A 12214-nucleotide genomic window follows, 5' to 3' on the forward strand; every position below is an offset into this window, starting at 1 on the left:
AAGACACCTTAAGACACTTTAAATAGCATTATACCCTTAGCTCTAGGCCACTAATCCACACTCAGTGCTATATGGATGCTCATTCACTGCAAAGCTAATGAGGTAGGATCAGACACTGAAAGGACCGAGCATCAGATTCATTGGCCCTGAGGGGTTCCTGAACAGCACAGGTAACTAATGGGGAATGAGCTGGGATTCATCTCTGACCTGGAGGCCACCTGGGGTGTCTAGAATTAAACTATATGTCTTCATGCGGGCAACTGAATCAAGCCTAAATTTATGTGAGTTGAGTCCCACAGTGTAACTGGACACATAGTGGGTTGCAAGGTTTCACCCCAGTACTCATATATTAGCTCTCTGCAAATGCCACAGAGAGAACATGAACGGGGGGAGATCCTGTCTTCAAACCACAACAGATGATGCAATTTCTCACCAACACCTCTGCTGTAAGCTATGTTGTTGGGGAGGTTTTTTGCCTTTGTCACAATTACAAATGTGAAATATCCTTAAGAGGAAAAACAAAACCCACTTCCTTTTCATTTAGAGGTATATATTAAACAGTGATTAAGGGGGAACACCAGACAGAAATCATGGGAGCTCTCCTCAATCTGTCCGCCTCTGCTGCTGTCATTCTCCTGGTAATTCATGGAGGTAAGTGCCCAGTTCCACCGTTTTGAAGGTAAATGCTGATGTACAGAGTTCCAGTTAAGCCAACATGTATCAATGTAAAGGGAGTAGACACAATTATTATTTAAGTTCTTATTAATAGCTCTTTTCCATTGTCTGCATGTTTGATGTCTCGTACAAACAAAATAATTTCTGAATGGGTAGTATTAATTAAAGCTGCACAGAGGACAGGCTATTTGGAGGCATTCAGAGGAGTTAACATAATGTTTATCTAAGCTTTCTCTCCAGAGGCCTAGACTTATATTAATCTTTTGATTTTCTATTTTTCTGAAAAACAGGTTCATGTAATGTGACTTACACTATATATGCCAGTTTCCAGGTGTCCACATAAGTCACATATTGTACAACATTTATCATGTGGCAGATCTGAGGTTGTTACTCACAATGAAAGCTAAGAAATTAACCATACCAGTGAACTTCAGGGGAAGAAATCTGTGCAAAAGCAACAATAATTTGGTGTTTTTCTTGTCAAAGCTCACCCCACTAACGTAACTTTGGTCCCCAATGAAACATACAGAAGTAGTATTGCTGAGCAATTTTAAATCTACCCTGAAGACCAGCATTGTTACATATGTACATACTTGTACACTTTATAATTGCATTAACTGTTTTTTCTAAGGGACTTTGAGTGTCTCACAGTGTTTGTTAGCCCAGCTGTGTGTATTGTGGCTTATTTTTATTTTTAGGTTTGTGTGTGGATATCATTGGAGGACATATAGTAGCACCACACTCAAGACCATTTATGGCCCTAATCCGCAGCGCAAATAAAAGTCTTATTTGTGGAGGAGCTCTGATCAAGGAAGACTGGGTGTTAACAGCTGCCCACTGTATGGTGTAAGTTCTTACTCTGAGTCAGAGATTGTCCTTAGTGAGTATCTGGTGTCTCCATTCAAGAAGGAAAGTTAATAACTCTGATGATTTTGTGCATTTAGCATGACCACAATCATGTTCTGATTACTGTGTTTTATAATTTATAATAACAAATGTGCTTCAGTGAGTAAAAAATAGTTACAAGATATACTGATCTTCACTGATGAGATGCATTACAACCCTCTAGCTGCATGCAAGCACAGAATAGCAACACTGAAGAAGTGAATTTGGGGGAAAGGTTTATCCCTGTTTTCTCAGGCAACCAGTGCACTAGGCCAGAAGACCGGGCAGTTTAAATAGCTGCTCAGAAAACAGAAATAAATTCTTGTCATTTTATTCTGTAAAAGATATGCAATTCACCACAGAAAGAGATAGTAGGCAGTGATACAGGAGCAAAAATCCTCCAGACAGATGACAGGAGACTCTGAGAGATGGATATGTTGGTTTGTCAGCCAACCTTTCTTTCTCCTGTCTGACTCCAGATGCAAATGGCTGTTTGGCCCTGCAGAGTCCCCCAGCAAGGCAAGACGTGAGGTTTAAACGACACGTCTTTCCCCTTGCCTTTGCGAGGAGGAGTGGAGCTGCTGCTGAGCCAGACCTCTCACACAGGCTCTGTCAAAGTCCTGCCCAGGACCAGTGAATCACTGGAATTTGCAGACATCAGATAAATGTATCTGTCTCTCCTGTCCCCATCCAAACAAGGAGATATATAGGACCTACTACAAAGAGAGCATAGGGCCCAAAAGCTGTCATATTAACATAAGGTAAAGAGCATTTTCAAATGAGATCGCATTTAAGAGGAAATACAATAAATAATTAACCTAATGATGCTCAGTCAACAGTCAGCTCGTAATAGCTGAAGGAAAGGAGCAATCTCTTCCTCAGGGTTGTGTTTGCTGCAGTAAGTTGCAAATGAGGGCCAACCTACATATCTGCTCAGAGAATATTCTCCCATTCAGTTGTAACATACATTGTTCCCCCACAAACACCCATACCTGTGGTTCTCATATAAAGGTCTGCTTGGACTGCTTGACCAAGGAGTGCTAGACTCCTGGGTTTTATACAAGAGAGCCCCAGCAGGTACAACTGTCACCACTTCAGTATCTAGTAAGTATGTGAACTTGCAGAACAAGTTAGAGAAAGGGAATCAGCTATGTCTCACATGGTCTCAGAAAATGGTGTTAGGGCAAAGCAATGGTACAATTCAATCCACTCGTGACGATCTCTGAACTAACAGTGCTGTGAGCTATTCTCCTAAATTTTCAGCACAAATTGCAAAAAGCACAGTTGGTGAGACCACTACCAACAGCAAAGCTGATGTATCTACCTTGCATTCAGTCCCAAAGGGAAACAATGTAGGTTCAGAGTCAAGTACCTGAACCCTGTCTATGCTCCTGGGAAGCTGAAATAAGATAGCATCGATTTTGATTCACTGAGTCAATATTTTTAAACTACCTGTAGAAATAGGGTAATCTTTTATATTTTTCTAAATTACTGATGCTTTTCAGGCTTTAAAAAAAGATACTCTGTAGCAGCTGGAAATTACAGCACCACATTTAACATCAAAGAATTATGGAGTTACAGCAAGTGAATCCCACTAACCATGTTGTCTCTCTTCTCAGGGAAGGAAGCGAAGTTGTTCTCGGAGCTCATTCACAGAAAGCAAAAGAAGCAGAAAAACAGGTTTTGCAGATTGCCAAACAAATTCCCCACCCATGCTACTGTCCCAGATGTAAAGAAAATGACCTTATGCTGCTGCAGGTATAGATTTACACATCACTTATGGAATACGCATCTTTTATGATGTACCAGTTTCTTCCTTCTTGTGAGGGAGATGAGCCAAGGGGGTTTCTGGTGACTTTTTTTCTGGGGTGATATAGTCTGGTCTGCTAATCCAGCAGCCTGGGGAACTCGGGATGCACTGGGAACTAAGGCAATTAACAACTCCTGTAATGCATGCCAATGCTAGAAGTAGAAAAATTCTGGAGCTTGACCAAGATACTTCAATTTCTGGCTTTTCAGTGGAAGAATAAACATTGTCCACAGAAAAGAGTGTATTTCATACATAGTGTGAAATAATTTGGTTAAAAGTCCTAATGTTCTGTCTGAAAAACAGTTCTAATGAAAAATGTCAGACTTCTCTGATTCTCAGTTATGCCAGTTTCACTGACTACTGCTATTTCGTCCTCCCAATGGTCTGAGAGCCAGAGAAGTAAAATAGGGTATTTTTTAGAGCTAATACTTCAGCAGAAGCTAAATGGGTTTTCATGAGACAAAGAATACTCATTTTCCTCGTTCTTACACTGATTACATAAATCCTGTCACAAAGAACAGAGTAATCTCAAAAAGGGGTTGCAGTAATCTCCTGTTACCATAATGGGAACGATCCAATGGTTAGCATGCAGGGGCCTCTGTTAGACTCTGCCCCATAATAACTATTTTCCATATCTTCTACAGCTTCAGAAAAGAGCAAAAATTACTAATGCTGTGAAAGTGATTAACCTGATTAACTCAGATGATCCCAAACCAGGAACAATTTGCACCGTAGCAGGATGGGGACAAACTCACAATCGTCTGAGAAACTTTCCTGATACCTTGAGGGAGGTCAACATCACTGTCATCAGTAGGCAAATCTGCAACAACAAAAGTCATTATAATAACAACCCTGTTATAACAGACAACATGATATGTGCAGGGGATAAGAATGGAGGAAAGGACTCATGTAATGTGAGTATATTTACTGTCTATAACCAGATAGAGTATATTAAAAATAAAATATAAAGTACTAGCTTTTATACATTTATAATTTCTGCCTCTCTTCAGTTAAATGAACAATGTTATTAAAAATTAGTTAATTTAGCTAGGCTTGTTCTTCTAAGCCTTAAAATCAAAACTTCTGATTGATAAATTTCTCTTCACAGACTTAGGATATTGTGGTTTTATCCAGGCATGGCAGAGAGCTATTCTGTTCTTCAATAAAATGATTTTAATAGAAAAATCTCCACAAAATAGCTTATGAGCCCATACTCAAGCAGCCAACCTCAATGAAACAACTTCTCTAATGTCAGAGGGCTTTGCTGATAAAAAGCATTTTGACTGGGCCCCAAGTCAAATGCACAACTGTGTAAAAACTAGCACATATTAAAAGATTTAAATATTGAATTAACAATGTTACAAAAAAGGTACCAAATTCTAGAGACTTTCTGCTTTTCAAGAGTAAAGTTTCCAGCTTTTTCTTTTCATAGTCCAAAAGACTAACTATTCCTTAGCACTGAGCTAGATTCATTTCCCATTAGTCATACTTCAAAGATCAGATTGAAGTCTTTTTTCCTTTTTCGCTAAGGAAAATCTTACCTTCCAAGGAGGAAAAAAAAAGGAATCCACAATAGCACCATCTACATTTTTACTTCCTTCATGCAATTGGTGCAAATTCTATTTAAAATAAGTATTTTTTAGCTTTTGTAAATTTGAATGACAATTTTCTTTCCCTTTCTCCAGGGGGATTCTGGTGGACCTTTGATATGCAATAATGAGCTGAGAGGCATCACTGCTTTTGGGAAGAAAAATAGATGCGGCGCTGTTGACGGCCCTGGTGTCTACACTCGAGTCACAAAGCAATACCTTCAGTGGATAAGGAAAACCATGAGGGGAGCATAATAGATCAGGTTGTGACCAAGTGATTTCCTATTTTGTACTTGGGTAACAATATCTAGTTTTGAAATATGCTTTTAAAAATAGCTTCAGTATACTGGTAATAGAGCTATGCCCACACTGAATTTTAGAAGCCTGATGTCCTTTTAGATTAAGATATTTTTGTCTGTTATAGGGGCAGATGTGATCTTAATAGAGCCAGAACAGAGTGCTCTGCTACAACAGCATTTGTAGCTTATACTGTCAGCCATGGAATCATTTGATGGCTTTCAACATTCTTGCATTGCACATTTGGACTGAGCTCTACATGGATGGGTATTTCTAACCAGGAATCTAATCCATCTGTTTCTGTCTTCACTGCATGCTGAGTCTATACTGCACTCTTCTGTATCTGGACCACTGCAAAGAACCCTGAAAATTAGTGCAATGCCAGGTACAACTCCAGACACCTGAGAAGTTTGGTAGTTTCTCCGCACCAGAGCTCCTGATTTCACAGGTGTAAGGGACTGCTAAGCTTCAGAAAATTAAGTTTCAGCAACTGCATTTGATTGTGGGACATAGTAAGCGTGCATTTCCTAACTGTCTTGTATTTGAAACCTCTAGATTTCATCCTTTTATGTACTTTGCATTCAATAAAGAAAATGGCAATAAAAATCTACTGCTTGCAGCTGTCAGTTTATGTGGAAAACCCTGTCTGTTGCAGTACAGGTAGACTGCGTACATCATGTTTTGGATGTGCAATATGTTTGCAGAATGCACCAACATCAGCAACATTAAGTTAAAATATCAGCTGAAAACCCAGAGAAATGTCAGAATGTGTCTCAGCTGGAATATCAGTAGGATAAAGTGCTGTTCCTAACATAAAACAATCTTAATTTTATGATGTCACTACTGCCGTTTCAGATACGCAGTGGAATTTTTGAGTGCTTCAACAACCACTTGTCAAAGAGCAAACAGATCTATTGTGAAAAACGCTTCTGCCTATCTCTGTATTAACACACTGGCACTTACTAACATGTATGAACACTTTCAATACCATGAACACCTCAAAAAGGGTTTGGTTTCATTTTGTGTTTCTTTGGGGGTTTTTTACTTGGAAGTAGCCATTAGAGAAAGCAGAGGACGTTCAAAGGGTGGAGAAATCTTGTACTGATTGTAATTAAAAAATGATTGCTTGGTTCATCATGAGCAATTAAACATCACTTACAAACACAAAATGGGAAAATACAGACTGTAACTTTTTTACACAACTGCCTTCACCTGATCTTGTTGAAAAGAAACAATAGTTTTGGCACAGAGGAATAATAAAGGGTAAAGGAAGGAGAAAGCCTAAACCACAGGGATCTTCACCGAAAGTTTTGATGCTGAATATCTTCTTTTATGGTTTCTGTCCATTACCAATGTTACACAGTGAGAATTTTCCACATTCCTTATTGCTAAAATGTTTGTTCTGACTCTTGGGCTGAACATACAAATAAGCACACTACCACAGACACAGAGGCACATACAAACACAGAAGTAAAGCAGGAGCAGAGAGAATTCCCAGCCAAGTAAGGCTGCATCAGTGAAATTGAAAGGAGAATTTGGCCCACTGACTGGTACCGACACCAGAAGTGATGACTTTGATTCTGTCTTTAAACACACAGGAAATAAGTAAGACAAGTCCAGACTTTTTCTATTCTTGCAAACTACCAAACCCTTGCTTAGGAAAGAACTGATTCTAAAAACCTTCAGAAAATAAAAATATCCCTATCAATCTAGTGAAAAGTCTGTAGCTGATCTTCAAGACAACTGATTACCTAGGGCTGTTTCACTCTTCCCATACATTAGTCTTAATTAATTTCTTTCTTCTTTGCCCATTTTTTCACTGTCTCTCTTTCATCTTGCTATAGTATTTTGTTCGTTACTGCTTCCTCTTTGGTCTGCTTCTTCCTCTTCCCTGGAAGTCACAGGCAACACCCTTGTCAGTGGAAAATCCCATTCAAAGACTATCACTCAGTATTTCTCCAGTTTTCAGACAGTAGTTCTGACCCAAGTGGGGTCAGAAGGAAAGGTTCTGACCAAGAAGATGTTTATAATGCATGAAGAAATGTGCAAGGAAAAATGTGCAGCCTTCCTCCTCTAGCTTTAAATTTAGGATCTACCCCAGAATACTTCTAAAAACCTGTTTTTTACATGAGTGTTACTTAGTGAACTGCGCAAAATGAGCCAGTAGAACTGCACTTACATGGTAAAAAAAAATGCAAGCTTCTGACACCATTGCCAGTAGTGGAATCTGGGGGAAAAAGCAGAAGCAAGGAGATGTAACTGAGTTTCCATCTAGGTTGGGACTTTCTCTGATCAAGCGTCACAAACCTATTTCCAATACAGGTCCACCACTACGGGATGGAGCCCATGCAAGTTTATGTACTAGCTAAGAAAAATGTTACGATCATTTGATGTCATTTTGACATCTAGAATGTAACAATTTCTTCTCACTGTGGGTATATGAGATAACTGGGGGAAATGAACAGGTACAAACTACGTTACAGAAACTAATGCAACATTTAGGTAGGTAGCATCAAGTCAGACCATATAGTGGCTGAAGAACAGGGAACTGCCTGCTACAGACTATTTAGTGCATTTATATGCAGAAACAAATGAATTCCCAAGCTTGAGTTTCTTTAATCCATTTCACTGCATTACAGACAGACAATCACTTTGTCATATTGGTATACCTGGGAAGACACATGCCCTGTATGGACAATGAAGTTTTTCCTCTTGTAAAAATGATTTTTGTCCTGAAGTTTTGGATTCCATGTGTTGTACAGTGCTTCACCTTGGATAGGACTGTGGGGATAATGGCCTGAGTTTAGGCAACTTAAATTTTGCTTAATCCTGTGTGCCACCTCTTCAGACTCAACCCCCAGTGTATACAGACCTCAGGTGCACAACCGGTTGACCTCTTAGAAACAGGTTCTGATTTCTGTCTCAGTCTGGGCCTGAACGATATACCAGGCATGTAATGAGCTAAAAACATGCCATATTCTACAGGGAGGAAATCAGGATTTCACATTGCCCAAGATTTCATATGTTAAGACTGTTGCAGAATGAGGCAGCTATGCAGGAACAATGATCTAATTTTAGCAACTGCACACTCTATACCTGCAAGTATTCAACAACATTACCTGCAAAAGATTAGTAAAGCAGAATCATGCTGCTTACTCAAGTCTTCAAATTCCTATTACAGGAAGATAGGTATTTGATATGTGAAATAAACTGACAGTAAAGGAGCCTATCTAGAAAAGAAGTACATCCAGAAAAAGCACTGCAGTGTATGTTTAACTGCACTCCAGAGTACGTTTAACTGCACTCCAGATTAATCACTGACTGGAATTCAAGTGCACGTTTAAATGCTTTCTCCAACACAGTCATACAATAGACCTACAGGTCACACACACAAGATTCTCTCGTATTTATGGGCTGTTGGTTAGGTCTACTGAAATTGAGACAGAGCTGAGGTACTCAATGACTTTTTTGCCTCAGTCTTCACTGGCAAGGACAAAAGACTCAGCCACACTACCCTTGACACAGAATACAAATATGAGGATTGGGAATATGGAGAACCGCCCACTGTAGGTGAAGATCAAGTACGAGACCACCTGAGGAATCTGAAGGTGCACAAGTCCATGGGACCTGATGAGATACATCCACGGGTCCTGAGGGAGCTAGCAGATGAGGTCGCTAAGCCACTAGCCATCATATTTGAGAAGTCGCAGCGGTCCGGCGAGGTTCCTGCCGACTGGAAAAGGGGAAACATAACCCCTATTTTCAAAAAGGGAAACAAGGAAGACCCAGGGAACTACAGGCCAGTCAGTCTCACCTCTGTGCCTGGCAAGATCATGGAGCACATCCTCCTGGAAACTCCACTGAGGCACATAGAAAACAAGGAGGTGATCAGTGACAGCCAGCATGGCTTCACCAAGGGCAAGTCATGCCTGACAAATTTGGTGGCCTTCTACGAAGGGGTTACAGTGGCAATGGACAAGGGAAGACCACCTGATGTCGTCTACTTGGATTTGTGCAAAGCGTTTGACACTGTCCTACATGATATCCTGGTCTCTAAATTAAAGAGACATGCATTCGACAAATGGACCACTCAGTGAATAAAGAACTGGCTGGATGGTCGCACTCAAAGAGTTGCGGTCAACAGCTCGATGTCCAAGTGGAGAGCAGTGACGACTGGCGTTTCTCAGGGGTCGGTACTGGGGCCTGTACTGTTCAACATCTTTGTCAGTGACATGGACAGTGGGGTCGAGTGCACCCTCAGCAAGTTTGCCGATGATACCAAGCTCTTTGGTGAGGTAGACACGCTGGAGGGGAGGGATGCAATCCAGAGGGACCTGGACAGGCTGGAGAGGTGGGCCCAAGCCAACCTCATGCAGTTCAACAAGGCCAAGTGCAAGGTCCTACATCTGGGTCGGGGCAATCCCAAGCACAAATACAGGCTTGGCAGGGAATGGCTGGAGAGCAGCCCTGAGGAGAAGGACCTGGGTGTGCTGAGTAACGAGAAGCTCAACATAAGCCAGCAGTGTGCGATTGCAACCCAGAAGGCCAACCGTATCCTGGGCTGCATCAAAAGAAGTGTGACCAGCAGGTCAAAGGAGGTTATTCTGCCCCTCTACTCCACTCTCGTGAAACCCCACCTGGAGTACTGCATCCAGCTCTGGAGTCCCCAACATAAGAAGGACATGGACCTGCTGGAGCACGTCCAGAGGAGAGCCACGAGGATGATCCGAGGGCTGGAGCACCTCTCCTGTGAGGAGAAGCTGAGAGAGTTGGGGCTGTTCAGCCTGGAGAAGAGAAGGCCCCGGGGAGAACTTATTGCGGCTTTCCAGTACCTAAAGGGGGCCTACAGGAGAGCTGGGGGACAACTTTTTACTAGGGCACGTAGTGATAGGACGAGGGGGAATGGCTTTAAATTAGAAGAGGGCAGGTTCAGATTGAACATTAGGAAGAAGTTTTTCACTTTGAGGGTGGTAAGGCACTGGAACAGGTTGCCGCGAGAGGTTGCTGAGGCCCCATCCCTGGAGGTGTTCAAGGCCAGGCTGGACGTGGCCTTGGGCAACCTGGTCTGGTGGGAGGTGTCCCTGCCTATGGCAGGGGAGCTGGAACTCAATGATCTTCAAGGTCCTTTCCAACCTACACCATTCTATGATTCTACGAAATTAGTGATTCTCCCACTTTTAGATATTATGTTAAAATACAGCTTGACTACTCATTAATGAACAAGCACAATTAATTAAGAAATGAGCACTTCTTAGTCTGAAAGAAAAGTATTTTCTTATTTTGACAATTGAGCATCCAACAAAATATGCTTAGCTTCAATATTGACCAGCTCCTTCCCTACCACAGCCCCCCATCCTGTTGTATACATCTCTTCCTGTATTTGGCAAATCAATAGCATTTAGGTACCGTCAAAGGAAGGAGAGAAACTTTCTGGGAGAATCCGAAAAACATATGAATAAAAAGACTAATTCCACTGCTTTTTTTCCCATTTAAAAGAGAAAAAATGTTTTTAACTTTTAAAAACTTTATTTAAAATATGATTTTGTGTATTTAAATCAGATTCTAAACATTTGAAAAAATCTGCTGCAAAAAACATGCTCATATGAGAAGACAGGCACAGTACAAGTTATTTCCCATTCTTAGACATAAGCTTCTTGGTAGTCATTTCTCAATTGATAATCAACGTTCCCATTTTCTAACCTGTTCTGAAGACCACACAAGATGACATCAGAAACCAGCAGTTTAGTAGGAGATTTATTGTAAATTAACATCTTACTACGTGAAAAAGATGAGTGGTCTCAACCTGCCAGACCTAAAGTTAGCAACCACATGATTTACGAACAGCAGAAGATGAGGTTTTAAAAATGATGAGAACTAAAGACATGACAGTTTCACATTCATTTCCAGAGATACTTGTGCCCCTTTTAACTTTGCCTATCTCTTTTCATGCATTTGATCACAGTTTAATTTTCCATGGGCTCCACTCCCCTAATCTCCCACTCCTCCCCAGTTACAGGAAATACTCTAAATCAATTTCCAGCAGAAGAAAAAAAAAAGAGAAAAAGAGAAATCCAAACAATATGAGTTTCTGAGCTCACAGGGCTTTTAATATACAAATACAAGAGTGAGTCCTTACCCCCTGCCTCTCTTCATTCTCAATAATGAAAGCAAAGCTCCAAAGATGTCTGTGGATAGAACATCTTTAATAGCACTACTGAGATGCATCTGAATACCATCTGAAGACCAATCCTGACATCCTTACTTAGCTGTTGACAGTGTACAAGTCTTACACAAGCAAGCTTCTGTTAAAGTCCAAGAGATTTTGTCCTTGTGAGCACTCAAAATTTGTAAGAGGGTGACAACTGCCAGGTTTGCTGACACCCAGAATTAAACTGGTACATTTAATGAATGAATGAACCAACTGTTGAGATTGACCCAAACAGCATGCTTCTTTGACTATGTCCATCTGGCTTATTAACCAGTTGATTACATAATTACTTATATTATTGACAAAAATTTATATTTTCAATCATTGCCAACATAGTAGGTGGGTTTAAGGAAAGGAAACAATTCGAAATCCAATAAAGACAGTTTTCTAATTAAGCTAGTTATCATTACCACTACAAAAACAACAAAGAATTCCCAATAAATCATTTATATTTAGTTACAGTTATATATTTAACTTCGATCTCTAGAAATATTTAGACAGACTCTGTACCATGATCTATGTGATATATAGAAAAATACAGTCCCCTGGACTGGTGTCTGCTGATCCTAGCCTTAGAATGATTCAAAGCAATTTACACTAATTGGCATGTGGTTACCAATGGGGACACTAAGATGATGTAAAATTGCTTACAAGAATCACAGCTAAATGCAGGACCTAACACTTTGTGCTGGCACTTGACACAAAGTGGATTCCATCCATGCTTGCTCCTTTAATGAAAATAAATATGGT

At 40.5% G+C, this 12214-nt stretch overlaps 1 protein-coding gene across 1 annotated transcript; it reads left to right on the forward strand.

Moving 5' to 3' along the window:
* Positions 1 to 590: 590 nt before the first annotated feature.
* LOC309683234 (granzyme A-like) lies at positions 591 to 5214 on the forward strand (the record flags this gene model as incomplete). Its single annotated transcript, XM_082497449.1, has 5 exons — positions 591 to 651; positions 1374 to 1521; positions 3180 to 3318; positions 4015 to 4284; positions 5056 to 5214. 5 exons carry the CDS (start codon positions 591 to 593, stop codon positions 5212 to 5214), a joined length of 777 nt encoding a protein of 258 aa, XP_082353575.1.
* Positions 5215 to 12214: the final 7000 nt, after the last annotated feature.

The sequence above is a fragment of the Vanellus vanellus genome, assembly GCF_965231255.1.
Source record: "Vanellus vanellus genome assembly, chromosome: Z".
NCBI classification, from domain to species: Eukaryota; Metazoa; Chordata; class Aves; order Charadriiformes; family Charadriidae; genus Vanellus; species Vanellus vanellus.